Source organism: Rhincodon typus, chromosome 37 (genome assembly GCF_021869965.1).
Source record: "Rhincodon typus isolate 14 chromosome 37, sRhiTyp1.1, whole genome shotgun sequence".
Taxonomy (NCBI): Eukaryota; Metazoa; Chordata; class Chondrichthyes; order Orectolobiformes; family Rhincodontidae; genus Rhincodon; species Rhincodon typus.
Genome location: NC_063368.1, coordinates 16733993 through 16752469, shown reverse-complemented (window position 1 = coordinate 16752469; position 18477 = coordinate 16733993). Strand labels below are relative to the sequence as shown.

General features: G+C 41.3%; 2 protein-coding genes across 2 annotated transcripts in view; both read left to right on the top strand.

The window, feature by feature from the left end:
• The window catches only part of LOC109917686 (ferritin, heavy subunit-like), a 37506-nt gene extending 19778 nt beyond the window's left edge, over window positions 1–17728 (top strand). The window contains exon 4 of the mRNA XM_048617675.1: window positions 17495–17728. Within this exon, the coding sequence (XP_048473632.1) occupies window positions 17495–17575 (81 nt within the window). The 3' untranslated portion in view covers window positions 17576–17728. The remainder of the gene's footprint in view (window positions 1–17494) is intronic.
• LOC125487184 (ferritin, heavy subunit-like) lies at window positions 81–5618 on the top strand. Its single transcript, XM_048617676.1, has 4 exons — window positions 81–1403; window positions 3970–4116; window positions 4804–4929; window positions 5376–5618. The coding sequence occupies exons 1-4, from the start codon at window positions 1302–1304 to the stop codon at window positions 5520–5522; spliced, it is 522 nt and encodes a 173-aa protein (XP_048473633.1). The 5' UTR covers window positions 81–1301; the 3' UTR covers window positions 5523–5618.
• Window positions 17729–18477: the final 749 nt, after the last annotated feature.

Sequence of the window (18477 nt, the reverse complement as noted above, 5' to 3'; positions counted from 1 at the left end):
GTGTCGATTTAGGTGTGTTAGTCATGGGGAAATGCAGGGTTATAGGGAAAGGGTAGAGGGATGAGTCTGGGTGGGATGCTCTTCAGAGAGTCAGTGTGAACTTGTTGGGCCAACAGGCCTGTTTTCACACTGTAGGGATTCTATGACTCTATAATTTGCCAAAGCAACAGCACATTAGACTGGGTGATGTTTGTCATTAGCAAGAAAAAAAGTCCACTCAGAACTTGATGGCGATTGGGGGCAGTAGAATTCTGGTTGAGGCATCTCATCGATGAACTTTCCATTTCACCAACTTGTTTGATTCACAGATTGACTACAAACTATCTAGTGTAGGTCAATATCCATCGATTGGTGTGATCAATGTCAGTATCACTGCATCGATTGGTGTGATCAATGTCAGTATCACTGACCTCTTCTGGACCTGATGAGTGATGTATCAATTCATCAAGAGATGGACAAACACAGATGCAATTGTGCTCAATGTTGTCTCCAGGGTTGAATTTCCCAAAATATATTGGGAAACTCTGCTTTTGAGAATTCTATCAGCTTCAACTTGAGGAAAGTCACAGCAACTAAATTCCATTGCAGACAAGAGTCCATAACATAACTGTAAGAAAGTGAAGCATGTAGAGGAAACCTTCAGGAATGGTTTGGAATTGATAAGGGTGTAGGAGATAGAGGAGAGCTAATGGCTATCTACTTTGAATAGCAAAGCTATGGCAATCTTTCCCCAGGAACCTGTACATGGGCCTGGGGGTCACGTTTAGAAATGACCTTGGTAAAGGAATAGAGAGATGTGCATATAGGTTTCCTTCACTTCCCACTTAAAGAATAGCTTAAATCTGGACATCGCTCTCTCAAAACATTAATTGAACATTGACTCAATTGAATATTTTAGACTGAGATTGGTGACCATTTGTTAAGTAAAGGGTGTAAAGTGGATACAGAAGGAAGATAGGTTATACAGAGTTTAACTGCAAGCCAACCAAGATCCAATTGAATGGTGAAATAGGCTTGAGGGTTTGAATAGTCTCCTTCTGGTTGCATGGTCCAAATTATCTGAATCTATTTGTATACCACTGTTCTACTTGGCTCTGGCTATTACACACCACTCCCTATCTTAAATTAGTGCCTGGATTGATGGGAGATTCCTGATTGATGATCCCTGATAGCCAATCATCATTGGTGACATCATTCCCTGGTTGAGTGCAGGATGTTCCCAGGAGTATAAATACAAGAGCTTGTGGGAAAGAGGCTCTATTCTAGAGTTGTCTAGGTGATAGTGAGCAGGAATAGGGAAAATGGCCTCCCAAGTGTGTCAGAACTACCACAAGGACTGTGAGGATGCTGTTAACAAGCAAATCAATCTGGAGCTCTATTCCTCCTATGCTTACCTATCCATGGTGAGATTCATTAGTTTTAAGCTTTAATTTAAAAGGAAGATTACTTTCTCTTTCCTTTTTATTCTATGCAGGTACTGTCTTCATACCAATAATTTAGTTGAGGATGCATTTTTGTGGCCTTCCTGAGGCCAAATAGTGAAAATGTTTGATAATAGTCAGCCCCCACTTCCCCCCTACTCCCTCTTTTCCACCCCCCCCCCCCCCCCCCCCAACCCCAACCTACTCTGTAATTGTATGTTCTCAAATGTTAATACCTGAAGCTTGGTTTTTATGATGTTTCTAATATCCCATTTACCTTTAAATATGTAAAACTGGCCAACACTTAACTTTAATGGAAAATTAATAAGATGGCTGTTTTAGTGGCAAACTTGTTGGCATATGAGTCTTCACTCACTTTATTTCTATGGCAATAAAAAAACTTGTGTGCTGAAACTTCTTGCTAGCATCCCTTGTATGATGTGGTCATTCCAAGTTAGCTATTTAGGAGATTTTTTTTTCACCCACCCTCTTTTCTCTTTTCCTAGACCTGAGAAGGAAAAGAAAATTAACTGGAGTTTCCAAAGAAATAGATGCTGAATGGATTGGTTAATACAAATATCATGGAGTCTTCTATTTCTACCACTTACTTCCCTGCTGAGCTGTTGTAGGAAGGGGCTTTTGTTGTGCTTGAGATAACCTTCATTAGATGAATGATTCTTCAATCAATCTTAAAAGCCTGGATACTTAAAAAGCATAGTGAGCTGCCAATTTTGATTTCTCTCTGCATCTGTTCTGATTTCCTCTTTAATGTTTGTTTGCACTTCAGATGTAAAGCCTCTTCCTCTTCAATTTCCCAACTCCATGCCTTATTTCATGTACACTGCAGCCTCTACCTGAAACTTGACCCTTCTTGCTTCCATTTGTAAATTCACGAAACTCTGTCATGAAGGTTTCATAATGTAAAATATCTTTGGGTTCTACAAAATTTGAAAACTGATTCAATGCAAGTGTATTGGAATAATGCCTCTGACTACTGAAAGGGGATTAGTCCCATTGTTTTCCCTGTTTTTTTTAATCTGTCTAGGAGTATTAGTATTTCACTTTTCAGTTCCATTTCTGTAAACCCTGTATCCTGACATTAAATGTCACAGGAAATTCTGTGGACAGAAGCAGGAAACTGCAAAAGTTGCTGAAATTGGATCTCGCTTGCAGCACAGAATGAGGCTATTCAGCTCATTTCACTCACTTCAGGAAGCATTACCTAGCTCCATCTTTCTTTTCCCTACCCAACCCTTGCACAGAACTTCATGATTTTTGATCACGATCTGATGCCCTTCTGAATGTGCCTCAAACATGCAGGAAGTGTATTCCATACCCTAGCTGCTGCAGAAAAGGATTTCTCACTTGCCCCTTGTTCCTTTGGGCATTTTATTTTAAATCTATGCCCACTTGAGTTTCTCCCTATCCAGCCTGCTTACTATTGTCTTGAAAGCCTCCATCTGATCTCTCCAAGAAGAACCATCCCAATTTCTTCAACGTATAACTGGGCAATACTATATTGAAATAGAATTTCCATAGGCCTAATGAATTGGCTTCAGGATATTGCTGTGAATTATTAGAACACCATTCCTGCTTTCTTGTCCTGTGGGGTGTTCATACAAATCTGAGGAACTGTCCTCTAGTAAGCATTTTTTCCAATAACTGAGGCATTAAAATACATGAACCTGGCCAACTTGAAAGAAATCCAATTTTCATGTTGGATCTGATCAGTTTTATCACTTCTAACTGAATAGTATGCTGGCAGGCCTGGCCTGTTGATCTATGATCAACAATCAGTGTTGAATGTGAAAGATTTGATCTTAGCCATTTTTCTGCTTTTATCTAAGCCAGCATTTGTCTGACTGTTTCATACAGCACAGAAACAGACCCTTCAGCCCAAATTGTTCACACCAGCCTGGTTTCTCAATCTGAACTGGTCCCATGTACCTCTAAACCTTTCATATCCATGTATTTGTCCAAATGTCTTCTAAATGTTGTGGAGGATGATCCAATAACAGCTTCGTCTGGCAGTTCATTCCGTACACCCACCAACCTGTGAAAGTGATGGTGTGCCCCCTGCCCCCAGGTCCCACTTTAAATCTTTTCTCCTCACTCCTTAAACCTATGCCCTCTAGTTTTGGACTCCCCTATATGGGAAGGGAAGACCTCCAACTGTTTGTATCTATGCCCTTCATGATTTTGCCAACCACCTGCCTCCAGCACTTTTTTTAAAAAAAGGTGGGGATGCACCTCATTAAAACTAAAATGTTCCCATTCAGGTAACATCCTTGTAAATCTTTAACCAATTGACATGAACTCTCCAATATTGGCACCATTTCATCTTCTAGTTGAATCGTGTACCTTGCTTACGTACCTCATCAGAATTGCCAACATTACAAAGAACCAATAATAACAATTTCTTGGCTAAAATGTGAGCTGCTTAATTGGAAGCACAATATTTGACAGTAGGTAACTTAACCACTGGTTTATCTTCCAATGACCCATAGATGATGCCTGACTTCTCTCTTTCCACTACCTCTGTTTGCAGTCCTTTTACTTTGACCGGGATGATGTTGCCCTGCGTCACTTTGCTGAGTTCTTCAAGGAGCAGTCTCACGAGGAACGGGAACACGCTGAGAAACTGATGGCATTCCAGAATAAACGTGGAGGCCGAGTCCTCCTGCAGGACATCAAGGTTAGACTGACAACTGCTTCTGAAAGATTTTCACTATCTAAAGGCTAGCTTGTTTTGGCCTAATGGGACATCCCTCTTTCTACATGAGGATAATGACTGCTACATGGATGGAATTAGTGGCTTAGAATTTCTAACTAACCTTCAGATGTTGCTCACTTCTGGTTCAGAAGCAGGGATACTACCAACAGAAACCCTGATTTCTGACTGAAAAGTACAATGAAATTAGTAGCAGTCATTGTGTAATTAGATAAACTGGAAGGCAGTTGTCCTAAACAATTGGTGGCAATGGCAAACAGTTTTGACTTTTTTTCTTTCTACCCCCCTCCCAAATTGCAGGGTTAAGTGGAACAAACGATGGTGGGTTTAACTTAATCCATTGGCTATCTTTAATGTTTGCAGTAGATGTATTTTTGGCTCAGGTACTAGGATGTTACTACATTAGCACTCTATTTGTATTTGGAACATTTTCTTTTGAATTTCCTGCCTTAAGGCAGATGATATTTTTGAATCTGAGAACTTACCACTAGCAAGTTGTCTTGCTCAACAGACTAACTGGGGGTCTTCAAGGATTGACTTTTCATCCCACTAACAATGCCCAACATAGCACATCCTTGTTAACCAGCTTGATGTGATCACTTGCTGATGGGATGTACCTTTTTTTATTTTCAATTCCTCCTCACACCCAAGAAGCCAGAGCAGGATGAGTGGGGCAATGGTCTGGGGGCAATGCAGAGAGCTCTGCAGATGGAGAAGGATGTGAACCAGAGTCTGCTGGATCTGCACAAACTTGCCTCTGGCAACGCGGACCCTCATGTGAGTTTTTTTTAATCTTTCTCTTTGAAAATCTTTCTTGACCATGACGAAAAGAACTAGACAACACTGAATCTTTGCAGTAGGACCATTTTAATCTAAATCTGAATACAAATTGACCGTATTCCTCAGACACTAAATGTTAGCCTGAATGAAATTGCCTCCATTTTGAAGAATGGAGGATATCTGAAATTTCTACACTGCTGCAGCAACATTAGTACCAGTGAACAGCTCCTCTGCTTTAGGGCAATTGAAAGCTTTTAATGAAAATGAAATCTGTTAGGAATATCCAAATTTACCAGGGACTCCAAGCAGTCAAGAGGCACTGGAAGATTCAGATTTAACGAGTGAGTTCTAATTTTCCAATGCTAAAACTGATGCATGACTCTATTGAGCTATTGCTGTATTTATTGGGAACCCTGTTTAAGTTGGCTTTTTCCTTTCTCCAGCTGTGTGACTTCCTGGAGAGGCACTACTTGGATGAGCAAGTGAAGATGATCAAGAAGCTGGGAGATCACATCACCAACCTGAAGAGACTGGGAGCCCCTGAGAATGGCATGGGAGAGTACCTGTTTGACAGGCTCACACTGAACTGAGTGGGAATTGTGGTCATAATTGTAAATGACTTCTTGCTAATTCTCCAGGTTTTTCCATCTGCTGTTTGTAGAAATAAATTGGTTATAGACAACTGATGCTTGTCTAATTCTGAAGTGATTATTTGTGTTGGTGGGGGGGTGGGGTGTAAAAGAAGAACTCAACAGGCCTAGGTAGCACTTGAGAAGAGAAAGCAGAGTTGACACTTGGGGTCCAGTAACCAACCAATCAAGTTATCCAACTGAAACCACTATCCATCACTGCAAAACCGTCTTAAATGTGAGCTGACAATGGCCACAGCTGTTGGAGCACTAAATAAACAGGAGCAAAGGGATGTTTGTTCCCTTCTTTCAAACGAATACTAATACAGACCATTCAATCATTTGAGTTTACCCCATCTCATTGGATCAGCCATGATTTGATTTTCAACCTTAATCTGCAATTCCTGCCTTCAAGACTTTGTTTAACAAATCTATCCACTTCTGCCTTAGTAGTCAATAAGTCTGATTCCAGTTCTTTAACCGTCAGGATTTCCCACCAGCTAGTTCAACTAACACGCTGATCTCTAGCTTCCACTGGAAGATATGTACTCAATATCAATTCTGCCCAGTCCTTTTCAGGCTTGCATACTTAAGTGGCCTCTCATTTTGTATCTGGTAATTACAACTGCAATCTGTCCTAAAATAGCCTGCCCCCTTTCTCAGGTGTTAGATGAGAAGCTTCTGCCATTGCACAAACATCTTGTTATCCACAAATGTGACTAGTACTGGACCCACTACACCAGGTCTGGTCTTTTCAGTCCCCAGTTTAACTGAAACCTAATGTCCTGTGGTAAATGGTAATATCCAATTAGCTCAAGTTCACAACCAATCCCTGTATCTGTATGCTCATATCCTTATTCATGTAGAACACACATCCTCTGCATCTCCAAACACTGCCTCATCACTTAGATACAATTTTATTTTCATGCCAAAATGGGCAACCTCCTTTTCCTGCATTATGCTTCATTTACAACAGCTTTGCCAACTCTAACCTTTGCATAGAAGCGAGGTCTTGCAGTTTGATAAAACAAACAAGGGCAGGGGACTGGTGTCAAGCAGAAACCAAGGGGTTCAGGCACATAGCTCCTTGAAAGAGATGTCACATGTAAATAGGGTGATTGGTAAAGGAGTTCAAGGGTCACAGAAGGCAGGACCATCAACTATGACTGAATGGTGGTGCAGGCTCAATGGGCCAAAAGGCCTAATTCTGCTCCTACATCTTATGTTTGTGATTTTATAGAGTATCACTCCTACTACCTCAATCCACAAATCTACCCATGTCCATAGTCTGATCACAGACATTGAGTGACACTTGGGTCAAAATCCTTCCAAACCTCTCTATATTCCAAATCTTTGGCTCTGGATTTCAGCTCCCTCCCTAAACTCTACTCTCTCTCGTTCATTGGTGCCTAGATTCAGGGGAGACTTCCGATTGACAATCTGATAGCCAATCATTGTTGGTGACATCATTCCCTGGTTGAGTGCAGCATACCCCCAGGAGTATAAATACAAGAGCTTGTGGTAACATAGCTCAGTTCTAGAGTTGTCCAGGCGACAGTGAGCAGGAATAGTGAAGATGGCCTCCCAAGTGTGTCAGAACTACCACAAGGACTGAGGACGCTGTTAACAAGCAGATCAACCTGGAGCCCTATTCCTCCAATGTTTACTTCTCCATGGTGAGCTTTTACATTTTTGGTATTTGAAAATTAAGCCTCTAATTTCAATAATGTTAATTGGAATGCAAAGCTTGGGTTTAATGATCTGGCTCGTCTAATGCTATAAGCTTCTTCCTGACATGTATACATTGGGTTAAAGTTCACTTTAAAAATACTTTGAGGAGTTGGGATGTCATTTTGTAATTGTACAGGATGTTGGTTAGCCCACTTTTGGAATACTGTTTAATTGTGGCCTCCCTGCTATTGGAAAGATGTTAGAAAAGTGTAAATGTGCAAAACTTATTTCAGGTGTTGCTGAGGTTGGAGGGTTTGAGCTATAGAGAGAGTCTGAATAGCTGGGGCTATCCTCCCTGGAGTATTTGGCAGTGGAGGAGTCACATTGTAGAGGCTAACAAAATAACAAAGGGCATTGATAGGATTAGTAGCCAAGGCCTTTTACCCCAGAGTAGGGGAGTCCAAAACTATTGGTTAAAGGTCAGAGGGGAAAGATTTTAAATGTTACCTGTGGAGTAACTTTCTTGCAGAGGACAATCTCTATGGAATGAGCTGTCAGAGAAGCTAATACAATAACATTTTAAGAAGCATCTGGATGGGTACTTGAATAGGAAAGGCTTAGAGGGATATGTAACTAGATTAATTTAGTTGCTGTCCATCTGTGACTCTATTAATCATCTGGCACAGTGAGTGCCCCTTAGCTTGGGCTGAATGTGTGTTTGGTTCAAATCCCACCTGTCCTGGATGTTTGTAAGCATTGTGAAGCAACTTCCATTAAAAATTAGTACACTGGATTGAGATATTAATTTGATTAGCCTGTTCAGTATCCCTAACTAATCTAATGAGTAGTAATTTCTAATAAACTTGAAGGACTTTTTCTAATGATTTTGACCTTGGATTGAAGTGAGTAAATGTCTGTGGCTAACAAAGATGTTAATGGTAGTCACCACTATTTTTCCTTCCCTAATTCCATGTATTGTGTTCCAGACTTGGAGAGTGACAATATTAAACTGTTAACTGGGAGAATCTGTTGTTCAATTAGCTGTTGCTTACCAGTGGGGTTGGAGTCTGCTAAATAGATGGAACTGCAGATTGAAAGCTGGCCTAGAAATTGAATATAAGCAGCATTAACCATCCCTTCTACCTTTGATGAATGTGCATTTGTAAATCGATGTGATCAATGATGCTATGATCCACCTCTGAAGCAGGTGGGGCTTAAACCTGCACTCCTGGTCCAGAGGTAGGAGCACTATCACTGCACTACAAAAGCCCTTCCCAAGGAGATTGCTTTGACCTACAAGAATGGAGTAATTTTAATCTGCAATACCACCGTGCAGCTTTGCTTTGCCAAATTAAAGCAAACTACTGTGTCAGTTGGAGAGAAACACCACAGGCCCAGCAGCATCAGTGCCATCTCCAAAACTACTAGATCTGTTTCTTTCTAGCACTTCCTGCTTTATTCCCTCAACCTTGCTCTTCAGGGGTTTAATGATCCTAATTCCTCAACGGGAGGAGGATTAGAGTGTCTTAATTTAGGCACTGCTTGACTCGATTTTTCTCTTTCTCTACTTGCAGTTCTCTCACTCTAACAGGGATGATGTTGCCCTGCATCACTTTGCTGAGTTCTTCAAGGAGCAGTCTCACGAGGAGCAGGAACACGCTGAGAAACTGATAAATGTGGAGGCTGAGTCATCCTGCAGGACATCCAAATTAGATTCAGGGTGCCTAAGGAAATACGTGGCAAATCCTCCTCAAATAGGATTGATGGTAGTATTCCTCAATTGAAAGAATTGGAAGCAGCCATCAGTTAGACATGAATCTGGGTACAAAAGGTATTTGGGGTAAAATGTTGTCATCTACTTTTGAGCTATCCTACTTAAACTAGGTTTCTTCCTCAGCCAACCTGACAGGTGAGGTGGTCTACTTCTCAGGAGTAGAAGCAAATGCATATTAAGAGATTACTGGTCCAGAAACTCCTTTTTGGATAAAAAGGTGCCAGATCAAAATGTAAGGCACTTATGGAAAGTAATGTTGGCCATTGTTTAGAATTTTCTAGTTCCTCTTGGAATATTTAAGTCCCAATATGAGGGGAGACAGGATTATCCAATTTACTGATGTGGTTTAATGGTGGGAAACGGGGTTTTTAATGCAGCTATCTAATTACATCTAGAAATTTACAGTATCTCAAAACCCTGTGAAGTTTCCTCAGACTAAGATATTGGGTAATTGTCATGTCTGTCTTTCAGAAACTGAAGGTAATATTTTGGGAATGTGGGTTCAAATCCTATGGCAGCTATCTTTTTTGAAAATTTAAATTGAGATATCAAAGTGGACACAGTGACCGTGCAACTGTTTAACATTAAAATGAAGTGTGGTTCTCTAATATATTTTACAGCTGGATAAATCTAGCATCTTGCCTGGTCTGCAGTGGTTAGCATTTCTGCCTCCGTGCCAAGGTTCTGGGTTCAATTCCACCCATGGCTGACTGCCTGTGGAGTTTGCACACACTCCTGTTATCTATGTGCTTTGTTCCCACAATGCAAAGATGTGCAGTTTGGGTCGACTGGCCATGGGGAAACATGCAGGGTTACAGGGATGGGGTGGCTCTGTGAAGGATGCTTATCAGCAGGTCAGTGCTGTCTTGATGGGCCAATGGCCTGCTTCCACACTGTATGGGTTCATCACTCTATGATAGATGATTCCAGACTTACAGCAACTTAATTTGACTCTCAACTGACCTCCAGAATGGCTGAGCAAACAACTCTGGTCAGGGGCAATTGGGGATGAGTAACAAATACTGGCAGTGGCACCCATGAAAGAATGGAGGCAGGAGAAAAGGATTTGACCTCCTGTTCCTGGGTTCTCCAGTGTCAATTGTGTACAACAGTTGTCAGCATCCCTTGGTGTGATCTTTGGTCTGCTCTGCGGTACTGCTAGTGAGCAACTAGTGGTTGGAACTGCCGTATGCTGTTTTCAGAAGCCAGAGCAGGATGAGCGGGGCAGTGGTCTGGAGGCAATGCAGAGAGCTCTGCAGATGGAGAAGGATGTGAACCAGAGTCTGCTGGATCTGCACAACCTCACCTCTGGCCACACGGACCCTCATGTGAGTTCTTACCTGCTTCACTAATATTTGTCCCTTGTATACATTTAAATACAGATGGAAGGCATTGAGTGGATTATTGGCTTACTGGTATCAATTCTCAGTTGTAAACAAGTGAAAACTATATAAACGTGTAATGACTGGTCTCAAACAAATGAGAAACAGTGGGTATAAAATGGTCTATTAGGCTACTGTGGACAATGGCGAATATTTGCCAATTCTAAACATATCAAGTTCACAAGTGATAGCTGCTTAATTGGGACATGACCTTTCAGGTCAAGAGAAACATGAGTTTTGTGATTTTGGAACTCACCAAGAGGTAGTGCCATTTCATTCTGATGGGTGGATAGGCTCTTCGGCAAAGGGATTGAGTTATTGGGATAAATAAGAATGTAAAATTTAAAGGGAATCATCTTTAAACTAGGAAGTGGGGGGGGGGGGGGGGGGGTAAAGTGTCAAGAAGTATAATGGCCAACAGGGAAACAAAACAGCAGGTTAATGCCTGTGGGGGTGGATCCAACAGCATGGAAAAGTGTGACAAAATGGAACAGGAGAATGTGGGAGAGGTTATTTAAATCTCCAGAACACACAATAGGACAATTGGGAAAGGGCTAAGAATAAAACTTCAACCACACTCGATAAACAAATGGCAACGAGAAGAGGGACAGTCAATACAGGTTTTGTATCGGAATGTATGCAATATACAAAATAAGGTAAATGTGTTTGTGGTGCAGATCGCAATTCGCAGGTATGATGTGATGGAGACATGGCTGCAAGGGGATCAGGACTGGGAGCTGTATATCCAAGGATATACATCCTATCAAGGTGGGCAGAGGGAGTAGGGTTGCCTTATTCATAAGAAATGAAATTGCTTCAATAGCAAGAAACAGCATGGGTCAGATGTAGAATCCATAGGTAGTTGAGAAATTGCAAAGGTGATAAAAACCATAATGGGAGTTATGTACAGGCCTCAACAGTAGTGTCAGGATTTGGAGCACAAGACAGACCAGGAGATGAAGGTGTGTAAGAAAAGCGACATTAGTGATCACAAGGGATGCCAACATCCAGGTGGAGTGGGAAACCACAGGGCAAAGGGGAGGCAGATGGAATACATTGTGGGAAAATGAGGTCATGCACTCCTCTAGGAAGATTAGAGGCATGCTGTTTTCTAAATGGGGAGAAAATGCAGAAACCAGGAGTGCAAGAGGACTTTAGAGTTCTAGTCCAGGATTCTCTAAAGGTAGACCTGCAGGTTGAATCAGTTGGGAAGGCAAATAAAATCTTGGCATTTCGTTCAAGAGAACGAGGATATAAAAGCAGGTACGTACTTCTGTGGTTTTCTAAAGCTGTGGTCAGACTGGATTTGGAATGTTGTGAGCAATTTTGGGCCCTATACCTCAAGTAGGATGGACTGGCCCTGGATCAGGTCCAGAGGAGGTTTGTGAGAATGATCCCAGGAATGTGAGAGAATGTTTGAGGACTCTGGGTCTATACTCGATGGAGTTTAGAAGGATGAGAGGGATCCAACTGAAACAGTCCAAATACTGAGCAGCCTGGGCACAGTAGGCATGGGGAAGATGCTTCCATTGGCAGGAGAGCATAGGACATGAGGGCACAGATTTAGAGTAAATGGAGACCCGTTAGAACAGAAAAGGAGAAACTTCTTCAACCAGAGTGGGAATCAGAATTCATTGCCACAGAAGGCTGTGGAGGCCAGGTCATTCTCCATCTTTAAGACAGAAAGATTCTTGATTGTCAAGGGGTATGGAGAAAGCACGAGAACGGAGTTGAGAAACATATAAGCCATCATTGAATGGTAGAACAGATTCTGGGCTGAATGGCCTAATTTCTGCATGTATGTCTTATGGTCCATCTGGGAACTTATTAAATGGCTTAAGGGATTCAAAATATACCTTCATTTGGAGACATATAGACTTGTTTTTGTGGTGAACTGATAAAGCTACCAATAGTTTTGTCTACTTAACCAGTAGGTTCCTTAGCTCAATGTACTAACCTCTCGGGCAACTGCAAGATGAAATTTGGGTCACCTCAGTATTTGAAAGTAGGAACTTTATTTAAAAGATGATACAACTTCAACTGCTACACTTCTGTACATAGTCCAAAGACACTGGGCATTGAAACCCAATCCCTCTAATACTCCTTAAGCTAAACATTTTTCTTTCTCCAGCTGTGTGACTTCCTGGAGAGGCACTACTTGGATAAGCAAGTGAAGATGATCAAGAAGCTGGGAGATCACATCACCAACCTGAAGAGACTGGGAGCCCCTGACAATGGCATGGGAGAGTACCTGTTTGACAGGCTCACCCTGAGCTGAATGGATTTTGTCCATTTCGTGCCTGAAATGGATAGCTTGTGTGAATGACTTGTTGCTAATTCTCAGTTTCTTCATCTGCTGCTGTGGAAATAAATATGCTTTCACAAATGACGTTTGTCTAATTTATGAAGATAACAGTATTTTGAAAAACCCAGCAGGTCTGGCAGCACTTGTGTGAAGAGATAGCAGTAGAGTGGGCACTTTGTGTCCAGTGACCCTTCCTCAGCGCAGGCATCCACCTGTAACCATTGTCAATCACTGCAACAGTGTCTTAAATATTGACTGATAATGGCCGTAGCAGCCAGAGCTCTGAAACAGGATAAAAGGGATTTTTGTTCCCTCTTTCAAACTAATACTGGGGTAGGTCATTCAGTCCTTCGAGTTTACTCCTTATGATTGGATCAGCCATGATTTAATTTTTCAATTTAAATCTGCATTCTTCTCTTCCCAAGAACTTTGTTTAACACGAATCTATCCACCTCTCCCTTGATATTCAAGAACTCTGCTTCCAGCTCTTAACCCTGAAAATTTTTCTGCCACCTGGTTTAACTAACGTCCTGTTCTCATGCTCCTACCAGAAGAAGTTACATTCTCTCAACATCAATTCTGCACAGTCCTTTTTGGGGTTTCATAATTAAGTTGTGCCTCACTTTGTATCCAGCAGATACAGCTGTACTCCATCATAAGATAATCTGCCCCTTGATCAGGTAGTAGATGAGAAATGATTCTGACATTTCACAAGCATTTACTATCTTCAAACGTGATCACTACTGTATCCAGTAGTCCAGGTGTGGTCTTTTCCATGCCCTGTGTAAGTGAAAATCAAACTCCAACTTGGACACTTTCTGTGATAAATGATAATATCCCATTAGCTTTCACAACCAATCCCTGTATCTGCATTCTAATATCCTCACTCATGCAGAACGCACACATTCCTCTGCATCTCCAATCACTGTCTCATCTGTTAGATGCAATTTTCCTTTCCTGTCAAAATGAACAAACTCCTTTTCCTGTATTATGCTTCATTTACAATAGCTTTGCCAGATCTAACCATTTACACGGCAGGCTAATATGTGAAGTTAGATTATGTGGTGAGCTAGCCAATTGGATAAAAAGTTGGCTTGACATTAGGACACAGGATGGTGGTGGAGGGTTGATATTTTTCACAGCTGAAGGCCAGTGATCAGTGGTGTTCTCTAGGGATGGGGGCTGGGTCCACTGTTCATCACTCACAAACAATTTGGATGAGAATCTAGGAAGCATGGTTGGTAAGTTGCAGCTGACACCAAAATTCGTGGTGAAGTGGACAGTGAAGAAGGTTACCTAGGAACAATGGGATCTTAATCAACTGGGCCAAAGGGCTGAGGAGTGGGAGATGGAGTTTAACTTTGATAAGTAAAAGGTGCTGCATTTTGATAGAACAAATCAGGATGGGACTTGCACAGTTAAAGGTACGGCACAGAGGTTCAGGCACATAGTTTGTTGAAATCGGTGTCATATGTAAATCAGGTGCTGAAGAAGGTATTTGGCATGCTTGCCTTCATTGGTCAGAGCATTGGGAATAGAAATTGGGATGTCATGTTGTAGCTGTACAGGACATTGGCAAGACCCCATTTGGAGTACTGCGTACAGTCCTGGTGACCCTGCTATAGGAAGGATGTTATTAAATTGCAGAGGGTGCAGGAAAGATTTACAACGATGTTACAGGGACCAGAGGCTTTGAAGTATAAGGATAGGCTGGCACATCTTTCCGTGGTGCATAGGAGGCTAAGGTGTGACATTTAGAGAGGTTTATAAAATCATGAGGAGCATAGATAAGGAGAAGAATAAACGTCGTTTCCATAGAGTGGGGTCTTTCAAGACAAATGGCAATTTTTTGAGGTGAGAGGACAAAGATTTAAAAAAGACACATGGAAGAATTTCAACGCCAGAGGCTGTGAATCTGTGGAACTCATTGCTGCGGAGGACTATGGAGACCACGTTTCGCAGTGTATTGAAAACAGAGATAGCTAGGTACGTGATTGGTCAGGGATTCAAGGGTCACAGAGAGAAGGCAGGAGAATGGGGTGGAGAAATATCAGCCATGACTGAATTGCTGAATGGCCTAATTCAGCTCCTATATCTTATATTTGTGAACGTATACAATGTTCACTCCCATTTGCCTCAATCTGCAGCTATATCCACATCCAGAATCTGAGCACCTGAAGTTTAGTGACACACTTTACATTTCCTCAACCACTATTCACTGGAAGGACTGGAGTCAATTCTGAATACAATGAACAAAACTATAATTTCAAATGGTTTTTATCTTAATTCTATTATAATTTGGGATTCATTATTTCCTCCACTTTTAAGGGGTAAATATTTTTCCTAATCAACTTGCTCAGGAATTTTATGATACACCTACAGAGCAGATGGAGCTTGAACACAGGCCACCTGGTTCAAAGGGAGGGACACTACCACTATACCACAAGAGACAGACTTTTAAGGGGGTCTCAGGCAGAGGCTTATCTGATTGAAGATTTAATCATCTTATTTAATTAACTGTGTCCAGACCCAATACCCATCCAAACCTCTTTATATTCAAAAGCTCTGGCTCTGGGTGTCAGCCAATTCCCCAAACCCTGCTCTCCTTTGTTCGTTGGGGCCTAGATTCAGGGGAAGTTCCTGATTGGCTGTCAGAGATTGTCAATCATTGTCAGTGATGTCATTCCCTGGTTGAGTGCAGGATGTTCCCAGGAGTATAAATACAAGAGCTTGTGGCAGAGAGGTTCAGTTCTAGAGTTGTCTGGGTGATAGTGAGGATGGCCTCCCAAGTGTGTCAGAACTACCACAAGGACTGTGAGGATGTTGTTAACAAGCAGATCAACCTGGAGCTCTATTCCTCTTATGTTTACCTCTCCATGGTCAGCTATTTGTTTTTGGTGTCATGTTTGAAGATTTAAGCCTCTGATTTCACTAATGTTAATTGGTATACAACTTGATTAGTGCTCTCAGCTTTTTCCTAGCCTATATATCCTGGGTTAAAGTTTCATTTTCTAAAGACTTCAAGGAATTGGGATGTCATTTTGTGGCTGTACAAGATATTAGTTAGTTAATGCTTGTATTCCTGTTCAATTCTGGCCTTGCTATTTGAAAGATGTTAACCTTGAAAGGGTGCAAATATGACTTGAGGATGTTGCTGGGGGATTTGGTTATTGGGAGGGCTTGAAAAAGCTGGGGCTATCTTTTTTGCCCTGTAGTGTTGGAGGCTGAGGGGTGACCTTGTAAAATCTTAAATTTATGAAGGGGATTTGATTGGTTGAATACCTGAGGGTGTGTTTTTTTTCCTTTTTCCCCCCCCCCACTATGTGGGGAGGCCAAAACTAGAGGGTGTAAGGTCCGAGGGGAAAGACTTTACATGTTACTTGTGGAGTAACCCATCATGCAGAAGGTGATGTTCATTATGGAATGAGCTGCCAGAAGAGCTAGTACAATAACACTTAAACAGCATCTGGATGGGGATATGAATAGGAAAGGCTTAGAGGGATATGGAACTAGATTGATATAGGATATCTTGTTGGCATAGGTGAGTTGGACTAAAAGGTCTGTTTCTGTACTGTAAAACTATGACTTTATTACTTTTCTGGCATAGTGATAGTGCCTGGTTGGTCAGTCTGTCTGTTGAAGTTCTAGAGCAACCTTTCATTAAAACTGAGTATACTGGGGTGCAATACAAATTCAATTGACCTGTTCAGTAACACTGCCTACTCTAACTAGTAATTGTCTAATCAATATTTTGGATGCCTTTCCAATGGTGAATAGGACCTGGGATTGAAGTGAGAAAATGTCTATGGGTAATATGTTGATTTGTGATACTCTTTTTTTCTCCCTCACTAACTGAAGTATTGAGTTCTGGACCTGGGGAGTGACCATATTAAATGGAATGTGTTTAAATTAGTTATTGCTTACCACTGGAGTTCTGCTAAATTGATTGAAAGCTGTCCTAGAAGCCTTATCTAAGCAGCACTACCATCTTTCCTACCTTCCACTAACATGTATTTGTAATCAATGTGGTCAAAATGGTATGATGCACCTCTGATTCAAGTGGGGCTTAAACTTGGGTTTGGGTTTAACCTTAACTTCTAGGCCAGGGTTAAAGTTAGAGTACTGCCATTGCACCACAACATACAACTTTAGCACTAGTGTGCCCAACTCACATTTACTCCATTCTTCTCTTTTGTTTACTAGTATTAATTCTCAGTTGCAGAGTAGGAAACTGCAAACATATAATGACTGACTGGTCTAACAGGCTACTGTCTAAATTGAACAAAAACAAATCTTTGCAATTGCAAACAAATTCATGTTCAAATCAGGAGTCACATTCCCTTAATAGGGAATTCTCTTCTCAGTACAAGAAAAGTGTGGGTTTTGTGACTTTGGAAGGTTTTTTCCCCCTGGGTGGCCATACAAGGATCTTGGGCAAAGGAATCCAGTTGTTGGGATGAGCAGGAATGTGAAATTTAAACTGAATCACTTGGCATCTCATTAAATGGCTTAAGAGGTCCAAAATCTACTTTGTATTTGGTGACATCTAGACTTAGTTTTGTGACCTGATCAAGCTGCTGGTAGTTTTGTCTACTTAACTACTCAGTTCCATATCTCAGTGCTAATATCTTGGGGAACTGCAAGATGAAATTTGGGGCATGTCAGTACTTGAAAGCAGGAATTTCTTAATTAAAAGATGACCAACCTCAACTGCCCTACTTCTGTACCTAGTCTGAAGACACTGGGCATTGAAATGCAATGTCTCTAATGCTCATTGAGCTAAACACTTTCCTTTCTCCAGCTGTGTGACTTCCTGGAGAGGCACTACTTGGATGAGCAAGTGAAGATGATCAAGAAGCTGGGAGATCCATCACCAACCTGAAGAGACTGGGAGCCCCTGACAATGGCATGGGAGAGTACCTGTTTGACAGGCTCACCCTGAGCTGAATAGGATTTTAACTTGCTTGTGTGAATGAGTTGTTGCTAATCAACCTTTTTTCACTTGCTGTGGAAATAAATAATCATTCACAACTGATGTTTGTCTAATTCTGAAGTGATTGTGTTTAAAGATGTTTTCTGCTATATGATTTCACTTCTCTCTCCAATGATTGAAATATGGAGAAGACTATCATCTTGTGCATAACTGGTTGCTAAATATGGTTGTACTCATCTCCCCAGCCTCACTTCAGGCTATGCTAGCTGATTAAAATACAGCAGTCCTGAAACTTCCACTGTCCTGGGAAAAACTCAGCAGGTGTGGCATCACTTGTGAAGAGAAAGCAGAGTTGATGCTTGGTGTCCATTGTCTCATCCTCAGGTCAAACTATAACCATTATCATGCAGAAGTGTCTTAAATGTTAGCCAACAATGGCCACAGCAGTTAGACCTCTAAACCAATCAGGACCCAAGGGATTTTTGTTCCCTCTTTCAAAATAATACTAGGTATGCCATCCAATCACTTTGATATTTCTCGATATGACTGAATCAGATATGATTTGGTGGTTTTTTAATTAAATTAATCCTAATTCCTGCCTTCCCAACACAATTCTATTTAACAAAATCTATCCACCAATGCCTTCATGTTCAAGAACTCTGCTTCCTGCTCTTAATAGTAAGGATTTTTTTTTTCTACCAGCTAGTTTAACTAACATCCTGATCTCTAATTCCTACCAGAAGGACATGTATACACTCAGCATCAATTCTGCCTAGTCGTTTCCAGGCTTTCAAACTTCCAAGTTGCCTCTCATTTTGTATCCAGCAGATACAACTGTAATCTGTCTTAAG